The sequence below is a fragment of the Rhizopus delemar genome, genomic scaffold (assembly GCF_000149305.1).
Source record: "Rhizopus delemar RA 99-880 supercont3.14 genomic scaffold, whole genome shotgun sequence".
Classification (NCBI taxonomy): Eukaryota; Fungi; Mucoromycota; class Mucoromycetes; order Mucorales; family Rhizopodaceae; genus Rhizopus; species Rhizopus delemar.
In genome coordinates, this window is record NW_027137840.1 from 839,636 (window position 1) to 864,627 (window position 24,992).

A 24,992-nucleotide genomic window follows, 5' to 3' on the forward strand; every position below is an offset into this window, starting at 1 on the left:
ATACATCATTGTGATTTTGAACAAAGAGCATTAGCTGCTCTAGTTTCATTAACAAGCATATGAACTACGTATGAGATACACAGTAATATAGTGGGTCTATTTTATCATGGCATGGGGTCTCAAGCACCAAGTCGTAAGCTATATATATCCTAAGCTTCTTAAGGTGACATAAAAAATGTTGAGTAAACGCTTAATGATGCATGGAAGTTATGTGACTCATGCTTTAGCGAATCTACATAAATTTGGTTCAGGGTTGGAATAAACGTATCAAATGCATAGACCATAGCAGTAATTGAATGATTAGAGACATGTTTTTACATTAAGTCATTAACTGTTGCTCTAAGAGTTTGCTTCTACATTTTATGAGTCATAATTTTTTTTTCTCTTTTTTTCTTTTTCTTTCTTTTCTTTTTTTTTTTTTTTTTTTTTTTTTTTTTCAAGAATTGGTAAAAGCACCATATAAACCACTTTATCAGTCAACCAGCACTCTATTGTTTTGGAGGCAATCTATCCGCTTAGCTTTTGCTGCTGCTGTTAGAGAGCTTCTTTGCCGAGTCAATCGCGTTTTAGGTGCCTTCTTCCGATCGAACATTTAACTGGTTCAAAGATATTAATAATCATTATTAAGCTTTGTACCCCGCAAAGTTGACTACCGTGCAAATGCGCTATCTCATTCTTTTAATACCGTAAGCTACATCATCCTCTCTATGGATACTTTCTAAACCGAATGAAGAAGCCAACAAGCATTTTATGAACTTTCACCTTGAACTGGCTTTATGTGAGCAGTGTAGACTTTCTGTGGCCGAATTGACAGTGTACACCCCATTATTTCATATCCCGCCCCCTGCTGTTCAAAAAATGCATATAATCCCCAATGCAGTTCAACCATCTTTTCTTTTCCTCTAGTAAAAAATATTTCATTATGTCTCATCATCCTAGTTATACTATGGCCGGCTTGTGTGTAGCAGGGTAAAAATAATAATCATGATGATGACTATTCATCAAAATGAGGTTTTTTAAAACGGAATATTTTAGTGGTGTCATTGGCTTTGCAAGAACACGTTCAGTACCTTCTTTAGTAGCAGGTCTTGGCGTTGGAGCATTGTATGGTGCTGCTGGACGTTTGATTCAACAAAACAAGGATTATGGACATGAGACTGCTGTTGCTGCCTCTGCTATCTTGGGTGGTGCCATGATTCCTCGTGCTATTAAGACGAAGAAACCTTTGCCTATTGCTTTATCTGTCATTTCTCTTACTGCTGGTTCTTACTATGTAAAGAAGATCATTGAATACAGTTAAATGCCGTCAAGATGATTCAGATAATAAAAAAAATAATAATACCATGCTTGATTACAATATTTTCTATAAGCAATTGAAGTGGTATAATTTTTCAACGATGTGTGATGATCTCCACTTAGTATATGAAATGTTACTCTGCAAAATGACTGGTATTATTTGGTTGGAGCAAACCATAGCGAACGACATGACAAGCACCATTCTCCTTTCTAAGCATACTCACTTACAAAGCTTTTAAGGACATGTCTTTTATGAGTTTTATTGTGGTTAATTCAATAATCCAACTATTCCTTGTGCAAAGTGATGCTTTATCTTTTTATGTAGTAAGGAACGTTTGGGTATTACAAAGGGAGACTTATCAACCTATATACAAATATCTATTTTTTTTTTTTTTTGTAACCTGTTGTCCGTCGTTCCTGTTCCTGACTTGAACAAAGCTCTTTGTTAAAACGTGCTCTTTTACTACCACTTTGATGCTTTATAAAAAAAAAACTTTGGGGTAATTCAATATCCATCAAATGAAAGTGGCCCACTAAATATACTGTCGTTATAATAATGCTTTTTATTTAGCTCGTTTTCATTCAGAATATAGCCCAAAAAGAAAGAGAAATGAAAGAGGGAAGGGTATTATTGTTTATCTATATGGTACAATATTTCATCATAACAATTTCTGCCAAAGCTGTGGATCCACTTGTCACGTAAATAAGGTGAAGATTGTATGCTGCTTCATGCTTGAGATCAGTTTCATCATATTCTACATCATCATCGTCATCATCATCGTCCATATCATATGTGTCATTCACAGGCCATGTATAAACCTCTTCAATAGGCTTTTCTTTCTCTATATGTGCTTTTGCTTTGGAAGGTAGGCACAACACTCTCTCATAGTGAGGAACTGCTAAATGTGTCAGACCTAAAATATGGAAGCAAAGAGCCAGATTGTATTCGCTCTCTTGACAACGACCCATTATTTTGACGTATTCTAATATAAACAGCATGCCCTGCATAATCATTAGATGCCTATTATCACATCTACGTTGAACAGAGGCTTGGATAAACGATAAACCCAGACATAATGTATTGACAGGATCCAAGGGTGCAACAGCGTACGATCTCATATAGAATACTATACAAAATGTCATGTTCATATAAACACCAACTAGTTAAAATGCAAATATAACTTACAAGTTGAAGCCAAATGGTTTCTTGATAAATTCATTAAGTGTCCAAACAAAGTCAATAAAATTGGATTTGGACGATTTAGTGACTCCATAGCTATACAGTACATTGTTTTTTGATCCGCCTTCGAAGGCACTTCATAGAATCGCATATAGTTTTGTTCCTTTACTGAAGATGGGTCAACATTCATTGCCATAACTGCGTCATCCAATTCTTTGATCTCGTCCAATGTAGCCTTATTGATCTCTGCACCTTCACTAGAATTAGCTATTAAAGCGTCCATTAAACGAACAAGACGGGATACGTATTTGAGTTGAGGATAGGACACCAAACCAGAGGAATCATTTCTTCCACTAAAAAAAAAAAAAAAAAAAAAAAAAAAAAAACATTAGTATTCTATAGAAAGAATCACTTATTATAAATACCTAACCAAGACAGCAGTGTAAACTTTGAAGGGATCATTTTGAAACTGATAAAAGTTACATAACCAACGGGCACCCACTTGTGTCATCATAGAATTTCCTGTTATTAAACCGCAGCCTATGGTTCAAACAGTTAATGAGTTTATGTTTTACGTTTTGAATTGTAAGTTACCTATCAAAGCAAGTTTTAAAGCTACTTTGAATTTAACATTATGGAAAAATACATTGGCTTCACTGGCTTTCTTTATTAAATCGTTGGCTTCTTCTGCGCGTCTTGTCATAGCAAGCATATATGCATACTATGCTGTTACTGAGTACTTTTCCTTTCTCTTTTTTTTTTTTTTTTTTTTTTTTTTTTTTTTTTTTTTTTTTTTTTTTTTTTTTGCTTTACCTTTAAGAAAACACGACACCATTGATCAAAAGGAATATCTAGGAATTGAGATGCGGCGCTCATCTCGATTTCCCTTTGAGCGTTTTCTAAATCTTCTTTTTCTTCTTCATCTAATTCTTTAATATCAACCTCCATATCATCCTCTCGTTTAACTCTTTGACGGAGACGATGGGCCATGAGTTGTGCATCTTCTCCAAAAGGTTGTTCTTGAGGATTTTTTCCTCTTCTTGCAGCATAAAAGCCTTCATATCTAATAGACTAAAGAACGGTTATTGCTATATTTGAGATTTTTGAATAAATTCTTACTCTTCGGCTAGGGTAAAAGGCACGAGTACTCCAGAATACGTCCCATAGCTCTTGAGCAGTTCTCATATAGTCACGTATCAATGTACGATCCATTTCGAGAACATTGGGTCCAGCAATTTTATCCATTTCGCTCAGTTTTTCAAACATAGCCTTTGTGGCCACTTCTTTTTCTTGCTCTGCTCTTAATTTTTGTGCCTCACGCAATTTTATTTCGTCCTTCTTTGTCTTGTGATGAGCTTCATCGAAAATGGATGCTTTTTTGGATGCGCTGCCCACTTCGGTCTCTCCAGCTTTGTTTTCTTCGGTTATATTACGCTCCTTGTTAAGTCTACGAGTTTCTCTGTTCTTTTTCATAACTAAAAAATAAAAAGTCATTTAAACTGCCATAGTATTTGAAAGAAGAATAATTAGCATACCATATTCTACTAAATCAAGTGCTTGCTCTTCTTTTCCTTGTTCCTCATATACTGTTGCGAGGGACACCATGACATCTAAGTTTTCTGGTTGCTCATCCAAAACTATGAGTGCAATTGATTAGTAAGAGCTTTTTACTATGTTGTATACAAAGCATACCGTTTACATAAAAGATTACAGCCGTGTCTAGATCTCCTACTTCACGGTAACAATCTGCTGTACGAATTAATAAATCAACTTCGATTTCCTATATCCACAGCAAGACTTAGCAACCTTAAATTCAAAACATATTCCTCCTTCTTACATCAGAAGCATCAATAATTTTTTGAAATACTTTCAGTGCCAAATCATAATGTCTTCTGTCATAATATGCATAGGCTATATCTTGGTGCAAATCAGGATATGTTGTTGGAGGATATTGTAGTAAATAGCCAAAGTGTTTCTATTCACGTCATACACGGTGCAATTAGTTATCTATTTATTGTGTAGTTATACAATAGAGAACTTACAGTTGCTATCTGGACTTGACCTAAGTATACACGACAAATACCCATCCTAACACGTAATTCAATTGGAAATTCAACTCTTGCTTCATCTTCTTCAAAATACTCATCATCATCATCTATATGATCTACCCACCACGTCTCATCCTGTCTATGCTGGACCAACCTTAAACCAGTTTTGATTGTATCCAAGCATCGAGCATAATCATTCAGTATAAGATACAATTCACTCAACATGTTGATTTCAGAATATCCTAATTTATCCTTGAACTCTTCTTCTTCCTCGTCATCTTCTTCTGTAGGCTCCGCATTCTCTGTATGATAAACAATTGCTTCTTCATACATTTTGATTGCCTCCTTTGTTTTGCCTTCAGCACGATAAAGTTGTGCAAGTTCATTGATGACTTTAAAGTGATGTGGCATCATATAAAGAATTTTGTTAAAGCCTTCAACCGCTTCTGCATTCTTTCCGGCTTGCTTGTAAAGAAAAGATCTATCCCATAATGCATCTACATCCGCTGGATCTATAGCAAGTGCCTTCGAAAGACAATAAATAGCTTGTTTAGGAGCATTGTTCTCTCTACATAAAAAGCTGAGTCAGATAAAGCTTTTTTTTTTTAATGCATATCTACATTGATTTTTGTGCCAATTCTTTCCATAATGAAGGATCGAGACATAAATGTGCAGCAACCATACGCATTTGGAGAGACTTGTCTTTATTCCCAAGTTCGTCGTGGATCAAACCAAGTGTGTTCCAAGCCGGATAGGCATTTGGGTGATCTGTAATGACACCTTGCAACATAGCAATGGCATTACCATAATCCCTTGCAACATAAAGTGCATTTGCCTCACCCAATTTTCGTTTGACATCCTCTGGTAATCGAATCTCACCTGATGTGAGCCTTTTTTTTACACCCTTTTTCAATCTTCCAATGCCAGACGTCAAAGTGAGATTGTTATCAAACTCTTCCATATCCTTTTCTATTTCTTCTTGTCCACCAGTCTTTAACTGTTCACGTTTTCTTAAAGACGCGTTTAATAATTCTCTAAATTTCACATGTCAGAGATTTGTCGCGTATTATGCTATTTCTTGATATTTTGTTACGTGATTTCACTATCTTCAATAAATTTGTCATCTTCTTGCATCCACTCATTAAGTGGACCAACATCGTCATCATTGTTATCATCGTCCTCAAGCTCATCGTCGTCCTCATCGTCCTCATCCTCGTCTTGTTCTAATAAGGCTTCCTCTTCCTCTTCCTCTTCTTCTTCCTCTTCTTCTGAAGTTAATCCTGGTTCTTCTTCCAGGCTTGTCAAAAAATTTTGAAACGATTCCTTCTCACTCAAGTTGATATTATTAGCTTTCTTTGGTGGCATAAATGTTTATGATTTCAGAAAAAAGTTTTTCCTTTTTTTGCATTTTTTTTTTTTTTTTGGAACTTCAGTAAGCAGTCACTAACAAGCTGGAGTCTCCATTCTGGGTTGTCAGAATTTTGACACATACAGGTAGTATCATTTGAAAAAGGCTAAAAAAAATGGAATCACTTTTTTTTTTCTCGTTTTTTATCAATATATGGCGCTGCAACGGATAATTGCAAAATATCTAGTCGAACGGAATATTGTATCTAGATTATCATGTAGAATTGTAGAATCATCTTTTTATTCTCATTAATAAAGAACCCAATTAAGTCACATTGTACTCTTATCTCTCTATATTCAAAGAAATATTAACGTCAAGCCTAAATCCAATACTATTCCTTACTTTTTCAGATAAACTTAGTTAGCTGCTCAATTTTATATCATCGTGCTATTCGTCTGCTGGTACTAAATTTTGACCTAAAGATCTTGCAACAGCAAGAGCGGACACATAGCAAATGTAAAATGTATTAGCTTAATAAATCTTTCACACATATTTATCTGCTGTAAAACTAGCTAGATCCCTTTTTTCTTTAGAAGAAAGAAAATACATTTAAATGCGTAGTTGCTATTTTCTAATACTACGTAATTTGTTGTTCTTTTTTCATAGGAAATGGTAGGCCATATTGCTTATTAACGAAAATAGAAAGGTGAAACTACGTATCAAACAGTAGTGGCTTCCGATTAACAAAATTATAAAAAAAAAACGGGAGATGAATTATAAATCTAAAACAGCAAAGTCAAAGCATTGGATCAGAAGGGATCAACCTTGACAGTGTTTATTAAATGCCAATAACAAATCAAAAAGGACGTTATCAAAGCCAAAGCGTTGATGAGCTTTCCATATTTCAAGGATGATGCAGTTAGCTATACTTTCATCCGAAAGTAACACTAGCTGTTGGCGAGGAAAAACGAAGGCGATGGATGGCCTGATAAATTAAATGCGTTGGCATAGGTAGACCAAAAAAATGCGATCAAAGTAGCTCCCATACAAGACATTTCTTGGGCATAGAAAGAAGAAGTGATCAATGTGTTCTGTAAACAGCCATGTAGCAGACAAGCGATAACAAGAGTGACATATGTCCTTGGCATGACTGTGATCTGGTTTTTCACAGGGAAATTTATCTTGCAACAACCAAGACTAAGATTACCAGTGTTTCGCAAGAAAATAAGCAAGCCATCAGCATATACAAGTACATTAAGTCAATAGAGAAAAAAATGAACCACGCAAAAACATAGACACTGTAGGCAGTGACAGACTTGGAGTATGAAAGCCGTTGATCCTCGGCAAGGCATCAATCGCTCTCACAAGTGGATCAATAGCGAAATTGAACAAGAGTGAACTTGTTCAATTGCCCTGTCTGATTACTTCCCATAGGAATTGGTGAGGTAAGGTGACTATTGACATTGACTCAAATGGATGTACGAGAAAAAAAAACCCCCTAATAACGGTAGAGATAAGCTTGGTAGGAAAATCAAATCAGATTAAAGCTTCCTAAAGATATTCAGGATGGATTCTGTCGTATACTTTTTCATAAAGACAAAGCAGACCAATTTTATCTAAACTTCTAATAAAAGCCTGTTCAATGGCAATATTCACTAAGATATAATTACCAGCAATAAGTTGATCTCTCATAAACCGTTCTACCGGAGGTAGTTGAGTACGGTAAATACAGATCCAAGATGGTAATTGAGCAGATGAGTAAAAGCTATGGCATTACAGTTGATCAAGGTGGTAGACTGTTAGTTGTTCTGTTACGACACTTAGAGTCGTAAATTCTTTAAAAAATAATTATTAATAAAAATAAAAGGTGGGAGGGTGGACAAAAAAATATTTGTGGTTTTCTTACGAATCTTATTAAAAGCACATATAACTAAAAATTAAAAGCCATGATCAAAATTAGCGAAATAGAACAAAGTAGGCTGTAGTGGTTATTTATTTTTTTCAAGGTGTCACGTTTTCTTGTTCTCAATAAGTAAAGATGTTGTATCAAATTAAAATGGAAGCAACAGATATGTAAGAGTATTGAATGGTATCATCAACTAATGGCATTTTCTTCTGCAACATGAGCGTATAGTGGTTCTAATAGCTTACATATCCGCAGAGGCTTGTTGTTAAAGATGTATTACCAATGAATTTTCTAGATTCTAGAAAGAGCGATAATAAGAACGAGTGTGACTGAAATATCTGTGGATTGGCAACAATACGTTTTATAAAAATACAAACTGAGGAATAGTAGCAAAATACCTTGTATGATTGCTGTTGGCCAAATAAATTCATGGATAAATCCCTGCTATATCGCTTGTTCAGTTGTGAAGTTGTATAGCAGGTGCTCGGTGGAGTCATCTATGATAGAGCACACCGCGCAAAGAGGAGAATGAACCTTGCTAGGTATAAGTCGGTGTAACACAGCTTTGTGTGAGATAAGATCTTATTTTTGTATAAAAACTATCCCGTTTTCGTAAGGATAGTCATTGACCAACTGGTCCTTCTTGTATTTTTAGGTCTGATTTCTTTTTTTTTCGTTGACTACTTGCAAAATATGACATAAGGAATTAAATCGTATCTTTTCCTCTTCATGAGTTAATTGTCAAAATCAAGTCAATCACTGTTTGTTTAATCAAAGATGATGTGGAGCTTTTTGGAACTCTGTCATTGTTCATATATCTCAGACCGTGCCTAGAAGCATGGTATGCTAATTATGTTACCCCTTGGATTCTATCTTAATGCTTAAGTAGCATTTATTACTAAACAGCCATACATCAGGATATAATTCTGGTTGGGATGTATGCCAAGAAACAGAAAATCACTTCGCATTGAAATAATAAATTTCTCGAACGTATTAATGCAAAACAGCATAAATAATGTTCGACAGATGAAGTAGCCTTCTCAAAAATAACTTTAGCCATTTTTCATGTTGCTCTAAAATTCATGTATACAATTGGCAAATAACTGTGTTTTATTCAAAGTAGAGGTTTATCATCTTTTGTTAGATACCCTAATGACTACTCACATTTTTTTGAAATTCTTTATAAACCACCTGATTTTTTATAGAGCCTTTCATATACAGAATCATCTACGTTGAGCATAGAGTGATGCGATGCGCTATTGAAGAGTTAAACATTTTAGAAGCACGGATGCAAATTATTACAGTTTACTGCATGTCTGTGTAGCTTCCATCTTACACAGCTTTCCTGTTTGAAAAAGTAGATTCTTGCCATGAAAAAACTGATTTGCCTTTGAGTATTTTCAACCGGGTTCAATGCGACTTTTTAGTCATTCTTGAAAACTACCAGTCTAATCTTTTCATGATTGTTTTTACAATTTAATTATCATTCAATTTTTTTTCGTACTACAAGATTCATTTTGTATGTCCTAATGTCTGCTATAACATACAATACTAAAAATGGTTGATCTTTTGCAACTATTTGTATTACAAGAATATAAATGACTTAAGAAATATCCCTTTTTTTCCTTCCCTGTCAAACTACATTGATGGTATATATGATATACATTTACAGCTCTTTAATTGAGACATAGTGTTTGTGTTTTACTTTGTTTTTATTGTTATTAAATCTGATCGATACATCAGGGAACGAGAGAAAGTCCCTCCTTATCTAAATAAGGAAAACAAACTAAATCGCAGTGACTATTTTAGCTGTCACTTTTTTTTCTTTTTTTTTTTTTTTCTTTTTTTTCCCTCTTTTAAAGAGAACAACAATTAGAGGAAGAATGAAAGAGAATGAAAACACTATTAAAAACAGCAGCTATCAATAATTTCTCACCTGTTCGAGTATTCTTTAGAGTAACAGGTCCTATTCAAAGTATTGAACATGCTCGTGAAATATTTAGAATATTAGGCCAATTTGGTAATATGGTTGAATATAAATTTATGAGAGTAAAAAAACAATACCCATAAGCTATGAATACAAAGTAGATAACATTTGTTTAGTGCTCTGAAACGCTTAGATACCTTAAATATGGATTTATTGTTTATGAAAAAAGTGAATCTGCTAATAGAGCAGTAGCAGAACACTTTATAAAGGTGCCACCATCAACATTATTTGAAAAGTCAATAGAGATTAAGGTTGAAAAATCAAGCAACGGAGCTGTTAGAGAGAATCAACGAATGAAAAATTAGCATATTTTTTTTATTAATAAAAAGAAGCGAGAAAAAGGAATGATCGTCACTTTATAACATTGGGGAGGGTTTGATTTAGAAGTGAACTGTGATTCTGCATAGAACCCCCTTTTCCTTTTTTTGTACTTTCTCCAGTCATACTATTTTAGGGAAAGAACTTTACCTAATATGCTGATAAAATATACCTTTTTTATACAAAAAATGGAAAGGTGTGCAAGTTATATGCATAAGCAAATACAAGAGTACAAATCATGCATTTCTCTTTCGCTCTCTTTGTTTTAATATATAATAAAGTAGTGAAAATGACTTTTTTGTACTTGTTTTAAAAGAAACCGCTCTTTTTTTTATATAAAGAGCTTCACGTGTTTACTTTATAAAATGTTTACGCACAAGATGTGCGTGTGTGTGTTTACGTGTATCTAGGTGTTGATAAAACGACCAAGTATTCTTCCGAATCATAAGAAGAAAAAAAAAAAGAAAGGGCAGATTAGGTTTATAAAGCAATTTTTGTTTCCATTCCAAGCACACCAAATAAAGAAAGCGTCCATACTTAATTAAATTGCCTGTTTCAAGATTATAACCTATCTATTCAACAGAAAGCAGATATATACTTCTTGTGTTCCTTTATTCTCTCTTTATTAATAAGCTCGTCTAATTCATCTCCTAATGATTTCTAATTGTGTATTTAATAAACTACCACCTAAACATCCTCTTATTATCCCCCTTTTTTATGATGTTGACTCAATGATGGGTAACTTTAACCCCTTAAAAGAAAGGCTCACAGACACAGATACTGCACATTTACTTTTTTTGATAGCATAAATAGAAATAAATTCTCTTTTTCTCTCTCTTTTCTTCTTCTTTTTCTCTTATTTTGTTTCTGTCCTTTCTATATCATGTTGGCCTGTGCGCAAGATATATTCTTTACTTCCGACACTGTGAACCAAAACAACATTAGCGACCCATTCTTAGATAACCAACAAAGCAAAGACAGCAAAAGATCCAGAATGAAGCATAGCAATACCATGCATCATCTTCAACACCATTTAAAACACGAGCATATAGCAAATAAACATAAAGAAGAGGTTGGTTTAAATACATATATTTACACAATTTCTTATTTTCGTAAAAGCAACAGGTTTGGCCACCAGATGTTGAAGCAGCATTTATTGAAGGTAAACACGTTGTTTAGTCTTTTAATTTTGTTTATTAATCACCTATTTAGCCTTGGAGACGATACCTAAATTAGGTAGACGAAAAATACTTGTGAATGGAAAACCTTGTGGTAAGATAGACATGATTTATATTGAATTTTGCACTCTAATCAATTCATATAATAGGAAGGAATGAACTTATTTCAGACTTTATATTCCGTAAAACACAAAAGATACGTACCAGAAAGCAAGTGTCTTCTCACATTCAAGTATTGAAGAATACCCGTAAAAATGATCCTCACTGTAAGCTAGTAAAGCATAAAAGATAAAATCATATTCCAATCATTCTTTACAGTTATGAGGTTATTGACAGATTCAGCCGATGTGGATGAAGGATTTGCCACAATACAACAGCCTGTACGTCAACATCAACGAAAGCCAAGAATGTCTGCCTCCAGCTCTCGACGCAGTCAGTTGAATCACAACCAAAAAATAAAAGCAACACGCTCTGGTGGCTCAACCACATCAGATGATTCCTCCATATCTTCTTCACCCTCGCCTGCTGATTATGTGTTTGATAGGATGTATCAAGACCAACAAAACTCATTTTCATCCATGTTAGATCTTAAAGACCCTTTCTTTGAACCCTTTTTCAATTCCCTCAATTCCGTCAACAATGAAGCAAGCAATGAAAGCAACAATAACAGCAGCAGCAGCAGCCTTTTTGATAACAATGGATTAAGTAGTCTGTTTTCAATGCAAGACTTTTCCAATGTTTCCGCTGACGATGTGCTGCAGCAATTGTTCCCTCTTACAAACTATACCTCTGAATCGGGTCCAACTGTTGTAGATTTACTGGAACAGCAAAATTCAATCAATAATTTCTTGATCTCTCAAAAACAACAACATCAGCAACAGAACCAAAAGAAGACTGCAAAGAAATCGGGCATACGAAAATATAACAAGAAAAAGAACAGTTCACTCAAGTCATCCCTTAGCCATCCCAACTTCAATCACTTTTTCCAAACAGTCAATCCATTGGCTACCTCCACTTTCCCTATGGCTGGTATTAACCCTATCAATGGGCTCGGTCAAACCACTGTATCTACCTGGATTGATCCCTCTATCTATCCTTTATGGCCAAACTATTTATGCTTATACTTGGAATATTCATTGTCTCACGATCCTTCAGTAATTATCTTATTGTTTTCTACAATACATCTTACTTATCTTTTTAACAAATAGACAACCATACCTCATACTTTGGCAACTATTACTGAATGCATTCCTTCAAATATAGCTTCTATTGATGGAATGTGTGTTGCAAAAGAAAAGTGTCCTCCACTTTCAGAACTCACTTCAAGTCCTGCTTTAACTGTGCTGACTGCAAAGGTAAAAGAAAAATAACAGTTGTCATTGGAGCTAACATTTTTTTAGGTCAAGCTTAATTTAAATATCAACACATCTGATTTCTTTTTCAATAATACATCCTTTTTTGAAACCAGAGATCGTCGTACGATTGAATGTACCACTACCATCTATTCATTTGGAAATGTCGTACTCGAGTCAAAAGAGATCCAGCAAGCGTTATGGATAAATGAGGGAAAATACATATATAGCTTTGCTTATGTCAATCAATTCTTTGATGCGTTTATGAAAGGCATTCGATCGTTACAATCATGGGAAGAAATTGATATTGCTATCACCAATTTATGCGTTGTTCAGGTAACTTGAAAAGGACAAACATGCAATTCTCTCTGTATAACTCATACCATCGTCAGGTCTTTGAGGATGTTGAATCAAAAATGAACCAAACGTCTGTTTTACCAGAAGATCCGATGCCTGCTTCAACATCCACTATGGAGGTCACTTTATCGGATGATCTCTTGTTGACTGATACAACACAGACAGAAAGCGCAGCAGCAGCAACACCAACGCCTTCTGCCAATCATGAAAGTGCTTGCATTGCTTTACCTAACACGACGTCTTCACCTTTACTCGTCATGGTTTATGAATTTGAAAGAGGACAAGGTACAATGGATATTGCCTTGGTAGAAAATGGATCCAGCCTTCTGGAAACCACATCTGATCTTTTAATATCAACAGCAGAACCTTCTAATAACAATTAGTTGAATTCTTCCTTTCCTTTCTCTTTTTTTCTTAAAAAAAAAGTATAATAGAAAAGGAGAGGATAAAAATAAATTTATGTAAATACTTTGAAATAGAAAATAGCGCCCTCTGTATTGTATCAGCTTGAGCTTTATGCATTATTCAAATAGAAAAGAGACTCTTTGTTGTGCAAAAAGGAACATGGGCAAGAAAAAAAAAATAAAAAAAACAAGGGGGAGGGGGATTACAAGGGATGGTATGCTGTCATTGTCGGTGCCTTTAAAGATCATTTTGTGAAAACTGTATTGATTTCGATTTTTTAAATGAAAATAACAACATAGTTTATTAGTAGTAACTACGTGGATTTAGGATAAAATAATAATGAAATATCAGGTTCTGTATACAAAGTACTTGTTTTCTATATCTGTAATGTCTTCCAGCTCATCTGGTAAGGCCACTGTATCTATTTTAGGATCGAGATTTCTTTCCTTGTTTCTACGTACGTAAGTGTACCTTACATAGCCAAAGAGCATGATACAGAGCGCATTAGCACCGATATAAGCACCAAGACCGGAAGTATAACGAGGCGCTTCCTTAGTGACGAGCATTAGGGGGCCAATGAAATTACCAATTGTATAAAACACCAAACTACTGCTTGTATAAAATATCTTTTTAGTGTATCCAGACACATTGCTTGATATCGACGTTTGAAGTAAGAGGTAGGCCGGATTACAACCAGAGGTAAGATAGAGTCCCATCAGCTTGATACCTCCTGAAGGAATGGCAGCCAAAAGGATGATACCAACCATGGAAACAACACATGCAGCAATAGCAACATAAATTATTTCACTCTTTCTTTTACTGATATTAATAAAGATAAGGTCCAGAATGATAAGAACTGCACCAAAGGGTATATTGAGAAGGATAGCATTCTTTGAAGAAAAACCAAGATCGGTGATGATGATTGTTCCAAAAGTGGTTAAAGCACCATTCTGAAGGTTGATAAAGAGAGCGATGAAGGAGTAACAGTAAAGGCGAGACTCACGAAGGGATTCCCAAATATGTCCATAGTTGACTTCAAAACTACGTACAACAGCATTATCACGGACCCGCTCTTCAACAATCTTCTCTTCTTCCTCTGTCAGTCGAAACCATCGAGAATAGGGTGTATCAGGTAAAAAAAAGAAATAGGTGATACCTGTCAGTGTCGTAGCACATCCAAAGATGATCATGGCCCATTTCCAAGGTGTGATATTTCCCACTGTTGGCATATAGGCTATCCCGTAACTCACCAGGTTACCTACCATACTCGCCACACCGTTACTCATAAACATGATACCAAAGAATATCACCTGCTCAGATCGTCGATAAATGGAGGACACGAGTAAAAACATCGAAGGGTAAGTGATGGCCTCAAAAAAACCCAGCAAAAAGCGAAGACCGGCCAGCTGGCTAAAGTTTTTGGCAAGGGCAGTGCAGGCCAAACTAGCACCCCAGAGGACAAGCACTGTACCCACATACTTTGATGTCGGTAGACGTTGAAGCAAATAATTATTGATGGGTTGCATGACAAGAAAACCCAAGTAAAAGATGGAACCAAGCCAGCTGAATTGGGTTCGATCAATATGCGTGTCTTCAAAAAGGGTTAATGCGCCAGCTGTACTTAGAATTGATTTGTCAAGAAACTGATGACGATAAAAAATTATTAACACCAATTGTGATAAACACATTTTATATTTACCTGATTAAAAAGAATGAAAGCAACAAATGGAACAAAAGTATAGTTGATCTTTCGAAATAATTTCTTCTCGGCTACTGATTTAATAGCAGGTAATCCTTGCTCTTCATAGCTCGAATCCGAGTCATTCCTTTCTTTCTTTATGTCTTCAACATTTGAAATATAAACCTTTTCTTTTTCCATTAAATTATTCAAATTTCATTAAAAAGAGAAAGAGTGCATTAATTATATAATTAAATCAAAGTTTTTGCATGTAACACAATTAAGCATCTAAACCCTAATTTGCAAGATAAGGTAAAACTTGATAAACTGGTGAAACTTATTAAAGTATAAAAAAGGTAAGTGAAAATAAAAGAGTACAAAGAACAGTAGTACTAAAGGCAACCAAGGTATATTCAAGGCCTTGATATCAATAACACAATAAATAGATAAGAGAAAGCAACAGATTATACAACTCCCGGGATCAACCTGCGGATTTTCAAAAGTAACTTGCAGGAATTCAGATATCAGTCTATGCTTCTGATCACCTCCCATGTTGTAGCCTTATTCATATCTGATTGTGACTATTGACTTATCATCACTTGTAGATTTCATTTAGGTCAAATTACAGCTTTCAGGTTCTAATTTATACTTGTTTGTAAATAATATTTTTTTGTGAAAAAATAAATAAATGGAGATAGTGATAAACCAAGAATGTAGTTGCTGTATTCAATAACGACTTGGTTGTCCCCCAGGCGATAAGTCTAGACCATACGCTAGAGCTAGATATCTTCACATAAATTCTACCAACAACGAGTTACTCAGCGTCTATGTCTACATCGGTGACTTCAAAAGTTCGAATCCATCAGTGATTGCTGATCTTTCCTTTTTAGTCGATTGCTCACTTATCCTATTGCCTTCTCTGGGCCTGCTTCTCCTTGGGATTACAAGCTACCGTCAACTTGTTCTTATTCGCTTGAAGTGTATCAACTACACCATCATGCTATTATACATATTATTTCTCCTCCGAGGCATTATTTCCTAAAACGGCTAAATGAACTTCATTGATCATCTTTTCCTATTACCAATTTTCGCGGTTTCTCACATAAACATTTGATCTATTATCCTAGTGAATGATTTTTCCTATCTTTCTCTCGCTTTATTGATCCAGTCCGAACGGATAGAGTTGTAAATTGATTTTATACTCTTCAGAAAGTTCTATTTGACAATTGCCAATCTATTGCTATATTTGATTTCGCTACAAGGTGAAATGATAACAGATGCTAATTAATAAAAGACTGTAAGAGACTATGGATATACAATAGCAACAACATTTTCACTAATTCTTAACTCCAGTTGCTTGAAGACGCATCATAGACTCATCACCAAACAAATAAAAAATTAGCGAGAAGAAAATACTCTTGAACATAACTACACAAAAAAGCCATGTTTCAATAAAATAAGAGGACTAATAAGAGAAAAATATAACTACAAGGGGAATAATAGTAGCTTGGGTAAATACAATAAGCTAAACTATGAACAAACTGTTCTATTTCACCGGTTTTTATGATTTCTTTTGTTTTGTATGCAGTTGCGTTGAGTGAACAATGCGCTCAAGGTAGGTATTCGTTGTCTATCTGATAAAGGTTAATAGTTTGTAACACACATCTGCTTGATTTTCAATGCACTTAAACTGATTACTTTCCTTCATGCCAGAGTTATCTAATCATACCGAAAAGTGCACCATTCAAATCAGAAAAGAGAGAGAAGCATTATTTGAATACAAGATTAAGTATTAAAATTTTAAGAGATCCAAAGGCAACGTCTGATCAAATTTCGATTTTTGTCAATTTACATAAAGCTTTGTCTCATACAAAGAAAATGAGTTGGTTGACTTGCTCCTTTTTTGTACTTAGCTTACAAATAATGATGGCTTCCAGGGGAAGAAGCACCTTGTAATACACATTGTAAAGATCATAACGAAGCAAATGTTAAAATTCTCTCAAAAAAACAATTAAATGAATGTTATTGATGTTTGTATTCAACTGACCCTCATCACCCATACTTCAATGCACATGATGAGCTGATAGAATAACTGTTTTATATCACTTCTATTCATCAATTAAATTAATACAACGAGAAATAACCGAATAGTAAAAGAGAATTTAAATCTTAATAACCAAATTTGAACTGCAAACGTTTAACACATCTATCTCACACTATTTGGCTTAATAATAAAAAATTCTTAAATAATAAGATTTCTCAACTAAATTCATTATATCACAAGTGCTTGAACCATCTCACTTTATTCTTGTGAATATGTACTTATAAAAGACATATTCAGTGTTACTTGGAAACATCCAAGAAGTTTGATGAAAAAATGTGATCTTTCACCAACTAGTGTAACAAACAAAATCCAGATTGAATACAAGAGGAAAATAAAAATCATCCTTTTTGGACTCCGTTGTGCACTTTTTGATAGCTAGCACAAGTATGACCGACAATACAAAACAATAATTTGTACGAGAAAGGTTAGGCCGTTTATTCATAATCAGTAAAATGATAAGAGCTATTTTTCTTTGATACTGGCAAGTGAAGAAATGAAGTTAAAAATAACAAGGATTTATACTCTAAGGCAAATTAAGCATTCATAGTACCTGTTTCTACTTTCATTGGTTAGTCTGTAAAGATTTTCAAACGTCGAATGATAGTGTTTAGTTACAGTGCCCTGATCTAAGGAAATATCACAGTTGGGCCAGAATACCTGGTAAACATAAACTAATAAATGGAAATTATTTTGACTAAGGAAGGCTACTAGTTCATTTAAAGACCTTGACAACTTAATTCATGCAACTTTTATCATTGTATAAACACCATTGAGTTCTAGGGACATGGAGTAAAAGATAGCTGTGAAACCATTTACTTGAAAAGCAAGCGCATTTAACTACTTGTAAAAATCTAGGGTGTTTTTGACAAGTACATTGATTCTTGGTAGATCAAAGGCTAAAGCGTGTTTGCTGTAATCACTTACTTTTACCTTTCCATATCCAGGATTATGATAATATTTCAATTGCTATAACTTGATAATAGAAGCCCCCGCAGTCGTCCAACGTTAAAAGGCAATGAATAAATAAAAAACTTGGTACATATATAAAGCTTTCCACGAACAGATTATTTTCATTATATGCAAGCAGAACTGGTTGATTTATTAGTTTGTTAAGCATCCATTGCTTTAATCACAATTTTATTTATTTCCGCACAATGAAAAGTAAATAAAAACTTTAATCCTATGAAAAGAGCATTAAAACAGTATAAAGACGATCTTGGCAATACTTTGAACATTTTTTATATGAACATTGGCGGTTATTGTTTGATAAGAATGTGTGATAAGAAGAATAAGATAACTTGGCCATATCAACTATTATAATCAGTATCTGTGACGGCTGAAAATGATACCGCACATTAAGTTTTATAAACATCCAAATTCAGCATTCTGTTAATACTTTTTCAAAGCATCCAAAGAACCTCTTTGATTAAGGTAAGAAAAGTTATAATCTTAAGGTGCCAATAGATCATAAGTATTTGCTTTTTGAATCTCAGAAATGCGCTGATTGAAATATTTAAAACCGCTGATTTCATCTTTTTTGGCGTACTCATTGATTTCATTACAAAAATTGGGTTTTAAACATTCACTGATTGAATTTTGCAATTCGTCATTTGGGACCGTACGCACTGTATTTTATTTTTATTTTTATTTTACACAAATATTTTTGTTTAAATGACCAACAGAGATTCACTTAAACCTAGTTGTGGTTGTGCTATTGATCGCTTAATTCGACACGATGAAACCTATATATTTATAACTGGAGCACATAAACAGTCTGATTCACTTTCTGGTAAAGGCTACATTGCTTACAATTTACGTATTGGTGTAAATTAAAAAGAAATGTGAATACAATTATTGCATCCTTTAACCTCCTCCCGAATATATTTATAGGATATTGAAACAAAACGTAGATATAGTGAGTTCGAATCGTTTAGGAAAGCAATGAAATCACTTTACCCTGCTTTAGTTATCCCGCCAATACCCGAAAAACACTCCTTGGGTAAGAATAATACTAGACAAACACAAATAATAATAATATTTTATAGTTGATTATGCTGCTTTACAAATAAAAGTAAAGGATGATTTAGCTACGATAGAGAAAAGAAAACGAATGTTGCAAACCTTTTTGAATAGAATAGCCAAGCATCCTAAATTAGGCAAAGATCATGTATTTCATCAATTTTTGGAGACAAATATCACTTGGGTAAATATAATTATGATTGATTTACTTTTAATTAAAAATTTTATAGTCTGATGTGCTTCATTCACCTCCTTTAAATAACTTGCCCAAAGATCCATTAAAGATGGTAGTGAGTGAAGACGTACAGATACCAACACATACATTCAACCCCCTTTTAGCCAGCAATTTGATTCCTGCACCCTCAGCAGCTTACCAATTAAAAAAACCTGATCCGAGATTTGAAGAATCCGAAAAGTTTACTTTTAGGATAGCTAACTATATGAGTAATAATTTGGATAAGAGTCAGCGTAAAGTTATACGTCGGTTAGGAGGTAATGAAAAACATGACATTTTTTTTTATTTTTGTTATTCACGATGATCATTTAGAATTGGCAAATGATTATGCAGAGTTGGGAGCAGTCTACAATGGTTTTAGTTTAAACGAGAGTGGTGCAGTGGCTAATGCGATTGAAAAGATTGGTCAAGCAGTAGATGCAGGTTACACGGAAACAGGACAAATGGTTACATCGCTTGAAGGTGAATTTGCTGAGCCAATTCAAGAGCATGCTCAATTTGCACAAATCATCAAGCAGACCTTAAAGTTTAGGCACATGAAACATGCTCAAGTCGAATTGATTGAAAATGTCTTGGAACATAAAAAGGATCAATTGGCTAGTCTTCAAAATATAGAAAATGAGGCAAGACGTCTAGAACAAGCTCTGACACGCAATAAGACGATTGGACCTAATGCAGTTGATGTGGATGAACTCAACAATCCAGAAGAGGACTATTCGCCAAGATCAACACCATCACCACAAAGAAAGAGCTTGAATGGAGGTCCCATGCGAGTGATTAGTGCAGTGGGTCATACGCTTCAAAACATTATTGATGTAAACCCCGAAGCAACACGACGTAACCAAATTGGTATGGCAAATGATGCCATTAATGTATTGGAAGAAGCCTTGAATATTACAACCAAGGATTTGGACGTAATTTCTACTGAGCTGCAGGCAGACTTGGATCGGTTTCAAAGAGAAAAGATTCAAGAGATGAGGGATATGCTTATTGCTTATGCTAAAATACATATTCGCTATTGTCAAAAGGTAACAAGGAAAAAAAGAGCCCATCTTTTTGTTATTAATACATTATTTTTACAAGAATCTTGAATCATGGCAAGAAGCTCGTGCTGAAGTGGATAAAATACCAATATAAAAAAATCCCTTTATACAACTATGTATGAATATTTATACAATAGAAAAGTGGTTATTTATTGACATGATTCCCAAAGTTTTTGAAGTTTCTTTTCTAAATTAAATTGTTTTTCTACATGATCCGCAACTTGAAAGAGTTTAGTATCTTGTTATATATATGATATATTAACTTACTAGGCCCGTAATGTGCTTGGAGATTAATTTCTAAAGAAAGCGCTTCGTGTTTTTTTGCTTCTTCTTTTGTAACAAGTATAGTATTAGTCAAGCTAGAAGGTTTTGATCTATCCCAACGTGTCATGACAAGTGCTCTATCTTGTGAATTAGAAAATGCACTTTTTCCTTGCCAAATTTCTTCAAAAATGTATGCAATATCATTTACATCCAGAAGGTCAGTCCTAACCATAGTATGTTAGTTTGCTTTCTCTTTCTCTTTTTCCTTTTGTTTTACTTGTTTCCAAATGTGAACTCTTCTTTTCCTGCCAATTCCTTTTGGATACGTGAATAAACACCATCACGTCCCTTGTTTTGCGGTAATTCATATGCATTAAATTCAGCAAGCTGTAAGATAACATAGGTTGTGAGGGACATACCAAACATGCTAGCTATGGGGCCTAGCACAGGTAAGGAACGTGTGTCAAAATCAGGAACGCGTCCAAAGTTCAGGCTCTTTTCTATAGAGTAAACCACAGGAAGATCCCTATCAATCTTGAATTTTCTTAACTGCCTTCTATACATGCGTGCAAGTGGATCTTGAGCACTGTGACTGATATCTGTCAATTGTATTTGTGTAGGGTCTGCTTTTCCTCCTGCACTCATAGAACTAATGATCCTTATGTGTCTTTCCTTACAATACTTTGCCAACAAAATCTTGTCTTTTACGTAAGATAATGTATCCACAACAAAATCAGGATTGCCTTTTTTGGTATCAAGTAAGTCTATGTTAAACAGAAAATGACATATCATTTTACCTGACAGCAATTTTTCAATATTATGTTCATCGAGCTTTTCACAAGCTGTCTCTACAGTTGCATTGGGAGCGATATGGGCTAAATGTTTCTTCATCGTATCCACTTTTGTTTTGCCAATATCCATTGCTTTTGCAAGAGCATGACAATTCAAGGTTTCTAATCGCACCACACCTGTATCTATAATGCGAATATGCTGAACACCAGAACGAACGAGCATCAGGGTGGCATAAGAGCCTACGGCGCCTGAGCCAACTACTACCACAAAGGACTTTCGCACTTTGGATATGCCTTCTTCACCCAAAAATGCTGTGTTTCGGGCCAAGAATTCTGATACGAGGGATTCGTCCATGGGTTCCTTTTCTTCGTAGACTTCGTTGATGGCGGGAATGATGGATGGTCGTCGTTGAGATTGCTCTCTACTGTATAATTGACGAGTGAATCGTTGATAGCCTAGTATTGCGAATGCTGTTAAAGCAGAAGCAGAAACGGCTGTTAATGTAATACGCGCGCCTTGTTGGTGTCTATTTAGAAAGCTGGATAGTGAATTGGTTGTTTGCTCAAACATATCTTGCAGAAGAAAAAAAAAAAAAAAAAAAAAGTTAAAGTTGTGACTTCAGTAATTTCTTTTGCCATAAAAGGTAAATATCTATTTTTTATAAGTGTCACTCATGATGGTTATTGTTTAGTAAATTAAGGAAAAGAATAGCTCATAAGCATGGTATTAGAGCCCATTTAAAGCTCTAATGACATTCAACGACTTGAATCTTTCTGAGTTAAGAAAAGACAGATGGCTGGAAAAGCAGGCAGTGTTCTCGTCCCCATTTTTTCTAGAACATATTTGAATATCCGCTTTTTAACTTCTTTTTTTTATTCTTTTGAGTACATTGTCATGTCTGAAAATAACGAATTAACCCCTGAACAACGCGAAGCACAAGATAAGTTGGAAAGAGAAAGAGAAGCAAAAGAGCAATCAGAATTGCCTTACACGTAAAGAAAAAAAAAAGCTGTTTGTGTGTATGATTACTCATGTTTATCTAAATAGCTGGAAACAAACACTTCAAGATGTCGATATCAGTATCCCTGTTCCTAAGGGCACCCGTGCACGCGACGTGATTGTCGATATCAAAAAGAATCATTTCAAAGTTTCACTTAAAGGAAAGGATCCTATTGTGGATGTAAGTGAGTGATATGGTAGCTTTTCGTAAAATCTTACATGTGTTAGGATGAACTTTGCCAAGCAGTGAAAGTAGATGATAGCACTTGGACAATTGAAGATCAAAAGGAAATCCTAGTTCACTTGGAGAAATCGAATCAGATGCAGTGGTGGGAGAATGTAGTCAAAGGAGCACCCAAGATTAATACTCAAAAAATTCAACCAGAGAACTCACAACTCGGTGATTTGGATGGAGAAACAAGAGCAATGGTTGAAAAGATGATGTTTGATCAACGTCAAAAGGCAATGGGTAAACCAGACAGTGATGAACTGAAAAAACAAGAAATGTTTGAAAAGTTCAAGCAACAACATCCAGAAATGGATTTTAGTAATGCAAAATTCAATACATAAATCATTCACTTTTATTCATCTTGTTCCTATTTCGTGTTCTTTGTAATGTTCGTGTCATTTGAGCATAAAAGGCTTTTGTTTCTTCAGGATGTGTCCTTCTAAACTCATCTCTCGCGCTCTGTGCTGTTTGTCTGTACTTGTCTTGTTCTTCCTTTGAAAGTGCTTTCCAATGTTGTGCAGCAATCTTGCTGGCTTCGTTAACACTTAATGTTGGATTTTCAGCTCTTATCTTTGGTATTTCTTGTTTACTGTAAATAATCCATACATTGGGTGGTGGTTTAGGTCGTGTAGCAAAATAATTTGCTTTATTTCTGTAATCTTGTGCTTTTCTTTTTGAAAGCTCTTGATAAGCTTCCTTCTTAACCTGTTATTTCATATTATTAATTATCTTTGTTTATTCCTTTTTTTTTTCAACTTTACTGGATCCAGTGTTTTCCATGCTTCTCCAATCATCCTGCTTACTTCAAAATTACTTGCTCCTGGATTGTCTGCCTTTATCTTTGCTCGCATTTCTTTATTAAACAAAATGAATGGGTTATATCTGTTAGTTGGCTTTGAAGATTTCTTTTTTTGTTGATCTTTCAGTCTCTTTTTTATTGTTGTATTTTTCAATGTTGAACCTGATGGTGCCCTTGGTTCATATATTTCATAATCATTATTTTCCTCTTCTTCATTCAATGAAACCTCTTCATAATTCATTAATCCTAATTCATTATTATCACTATCCGCTTCCTCCTCATCGTGAATATATTCATCCTCATCCTCATCGTCATCATAACTATTGCCTTCATTCAAATAAACTCCTTTTCCTATTGCTCGTCTTTTTCTCAACCCATAGTTTGGTTCTTCGTCTTCTTCATTAGTAGTTTGTGTTGTTCCTTTTCTCTTTCTATTTATCTTTTGTTGCTGCTTTACTATTGGTTTTTTGAGTAAATTAGATTCTTTTTTATTCTCATCTTGCTGTTCATTTTCTTCCATGTCTGAAAAGTCGCGTTGATCAGAGACCTCAACTGTTTCTAGTTCAGATTTCTTTTCATTGTTATTGATTGTTTGTGGTTTTCTTGGCATAAGATCGTCCAGATCTCCAAATACGTCGTCAAAATCAATTATAGTGGACTTTTTATATAACCAAGAATGATAGCAAGCATTGCATTGTCTATAAGGTACGTTACTTTATATTTATTTGCTATAAATAATTTATTTACGCTAAACCGTCTTCAAATTTTACTTCTTTTGAACCACAAAAAGTACACTCGTTATTCATGATTGTAAGAATAATCCATGTGTCATTCAGTACTCTAAAACTCTAATCCAACAAAGGTTGATTCTCAACACGTGACTCTTTTTTGTCCTGAATAATGCAAATAAATGTGGTCAAAGCTAAAGTTCAAGTGTACAAAAAAAGTTATTGAGCTAAACATATACACATAAGAAATACATGAAGCTCTTGTCTTTTTTTTAGAAAGCAAATGATAACAATCTACCCAGACTTACAGTGCATACATCCTTCTATGCTCAAATGTCACCGTACTTGACTTACAGCTCGTCAAATTTCAGAAAACAGGGCTTCAATAGATATTTCCAAATATGAATCCATCGACTTAGGCATGTTTTTCTCTTTTTGAGAGCGGACGGCTCATTTAAAGAAAATATATACAAAGCTTTGCTAGAAATAAATTTGAATTAGATTATTAAGTTATTTTTGGTATTAGCCAACTTGTGACTTTATGCTTGTTGGTGTGATGTATATGCCTTTATTAAACCTGAGAGTCATCAATTACTATCGTCATCTTGGACGGATCACTCTATACTGTCGATTAAGCTTCAATTAAATGATGTCAGCTGGAAACGCAAAGAGCTTAAACAGTACCAACGAAAAAGGAATCAAAGTCTGTGATAATAAAAGAATTGCA

At 34.5% G+C, this 24,992-nt stretch overlaps 11 protein-coding genes across 11 annotated transcripts; 5 read left to right on the forward strand and 6 right to left on the reverse strand.

The window, feature by feature from the left end:
• Window positions 1–922: 922 nt before the first annotated feature.
• On the forward strand, window positions 923–1,300 carry RO3G_14667 (uncharacterized protein; the record flags this gene model as incomplete). The annotated part of the gene is made up of 2 exons (XM_067669251.1): window positions 923–969; window positions 1,036–1,300. The coding sequence occupies 2 exons, from the start codon at window positions 923–925 to the stop codon at window positions 1,298–1,300; spliced, it is 312 nt and encodes a 103-aa protein (XP_067525352.1).
• Window positions 1,301–1,935: 635 nt separating this feature from the next.
• Window positions 1,936–5,889, reverse strand: RO3G_14668 (uncharacterized protein; the record flags this gene model as incomplete). The annotated part of the gene is made up of 11 exons (XM_067669252.1): window positions 1,936–2,423; window positions 2,483–2,829; window positions 2,902–3,016; window positions 3,071–3,197; window positions 3,290–3,547; window positions 3,596–3,951; window positions 4,148–4,256; window positions 4,314–4,451; window positions 4,519–5,092; window positions 5,145–5,558; window positions 5,618–5,889. 11 exons carry the CDS (start codon window positions 5,887–5,889, stop codon window positions 1,936–1,938), a joined length of 3,198 nt encoding a protein of 1,065 aa, XP_067525353.1.
• A 930-nt stretch (window positions 5,890–6,819) lies between these two features.
• RO3G_14669 (uncharacterized protein) lies at window positions 6,820–7,020 on the reverse strand (the record flags this gene model as incomplete). The annotated part of the gene is made up of 1 exon (XM_067669253.1): window positions 6,820–7,020. The coding sequence occupies one exon, from the start codon at window positions 7,018–7,020 to the stop codon at window positions 6,820–6,822; it is 201 nt and encodes a 66-aa protein (XP_067525354.1).
• A 947-nt stretch (window positions 7,021–7,967) lies between these two features.
• Window positions 7,968–8,275, reverse strand: RO3G_14670 (uncharacterized protein; the record flags this gene model as incomplete). Its single annotated transcript, XM_067669254.1, has 2 exons — window positions 7,968–8,036; window positions 8,177–8,275. 2 exons carry the CDS (start codon window positions 8,273–8,275, stop codon window positions 7,968–7,970), a joined length of 168 nt encoding a protein of 55 aa, XP_067525355.1.
• A 1,396-nt stretch (window positions 8,276–9,671) lies between these two features.
• On the forward strand, window positions 9,672–10,070 carry RO3G_14671 (uncharacterized protein; the record flags this gene model as incomplete). Its single annotated transcript, XM_067669255.1, has 2 exons — window positions 9,672–9,827; window positions 9,882–10,070. The coding sequence occupies 2 exons, from the start codon at window positions 9,672–9,674 to the stop codon at window positions 10,068–10,070; spliced, it is 345 nt and encodes a 114-aa protein (XP_067525356.1).
• A 1,025-nt stretch (window positions 10,071–11,095) lies between these two features.
• Window positions 11,096–13,353, forward strand: RO3G_14672 (uncharacterized protein; the record flags this gene model as incomplete). Its single annotated transcript, XM_067669256.1, has 8 exons — window positions 11,096–11,155; window positions 11,203–11,245; window positions 11,296–11,355; window positions 11,411–11,527; window positions 11,580–12,415; window positions 12,470–12,616; window positions 12,662–12,949; window positions 13,006–13,353. The coding sequence occupies 8 exons, from the start codon at window positions 11,096–11,098 to the stop codon at window positions 13,351–13,353; spliced, it is 1,899 nt and encodes a 632-aa protein (XP_067525357.1).
• Window positions 13,354–13,722: 369 nt separating this feature from the next.
• Window positions 13,723–15,254, reverse strand: RO3G_14673 (uncharacterized protein; the record flags this gene model as incomplete). The annotated part of the gene is made up of 2 exons (XM_067669257.1): window positions 13,723–15,018; window positions 15,075–15,254. 2 exons carry the CDS (start codon window positions 15,252–15,254, stop codon window positions 13,723–13,725), a joined length of 1,476 nt encoding a protein of 491 aa, XP_067525358.1.
• Window positions 15,255–18,828: 3,574 nt separating this feature from the next.
• On the forward strand, window positions 18,829–20,548 carry RO3G_14674 (uncharacterized protein; the record flags this gene model as incomplete). Its single annotated transcript, XM_067669258.1, has 6 exons — window positions 18,829–18,981; window positions 19,048–19,156; window positions 19,203–19,360; window positions 19,407–19,668; window positions 19,724–20,439; window positions 20,495–20,548. The coding sequence occupies 6 exons, from the start codon at window positions 18,829–18,831 to the stop codon at window positions 20,546–20,548; spliced, it is 1,452 nt and encodes a 483-aa protein (XP_067525359.1).
• A 443-nt stretch (window positions 20,549–20,991) lies between these two features.
• On the reverse strand, window positions 20,992–22,080 carry RO3G_14675 (uncharacterized protein; the record flags this gene model as incomplete). Its single annotated transcript, XM_067669259.1, has 2 exons — window positions 20,992–21,317; window positions 21,516–22,080. The coding sequence occupies 2 exons, from the start codon at window positions 22,078–22,080 to the stop codon at window positions 20,992–20,994; spliced, it is 891 nt and encodes a 296-aa protein (XP_067525360.1).
• A 324-nt stretch (window positions 22,081–22,404) lies between these two features.
• Window positions 22,405–23,079, forward strand: RO3G_14676 (uncharacterized protein; the record flags this gene model as incomplete). Its single annotated transcript, XM_067669260.1, has 3 exons — window positions 22,405–22,502; window positions 22,558–22,690; window positions 22,738–23,079. 3 exons carry the CDS (start codon window positions 22,405–22,407, stop codon window positions 23,077–23,079), a joined length of 573 nt encoding a protein of 190 aa, XP_067525361.1.
• A 359-nt stretch (window positions 23,080–23,438) lies between these two features.
• On the reverse strand, window positions 23,439–24,343 carry RO3G_14677 (uncharacterized protein; the record flags this gene model as incomplete). The annotated part of the gene is made up of 4 exons (XM_067669261.1): window positions 23,439–23,443; window positions 23,553–24,139; window positions 24,252–24,265; window positions 24,308–24,343. 4 exons carry the CDS (start codon window positions 24,341–24,343, stop codon window positions 23,439–23,441), a joined length of 642 nt encoding a protein of 213 aa, XP_067525362.1.
• Between the last annotated feature and the right edge of the window lie 649 nt (window positions 24,344–24,992).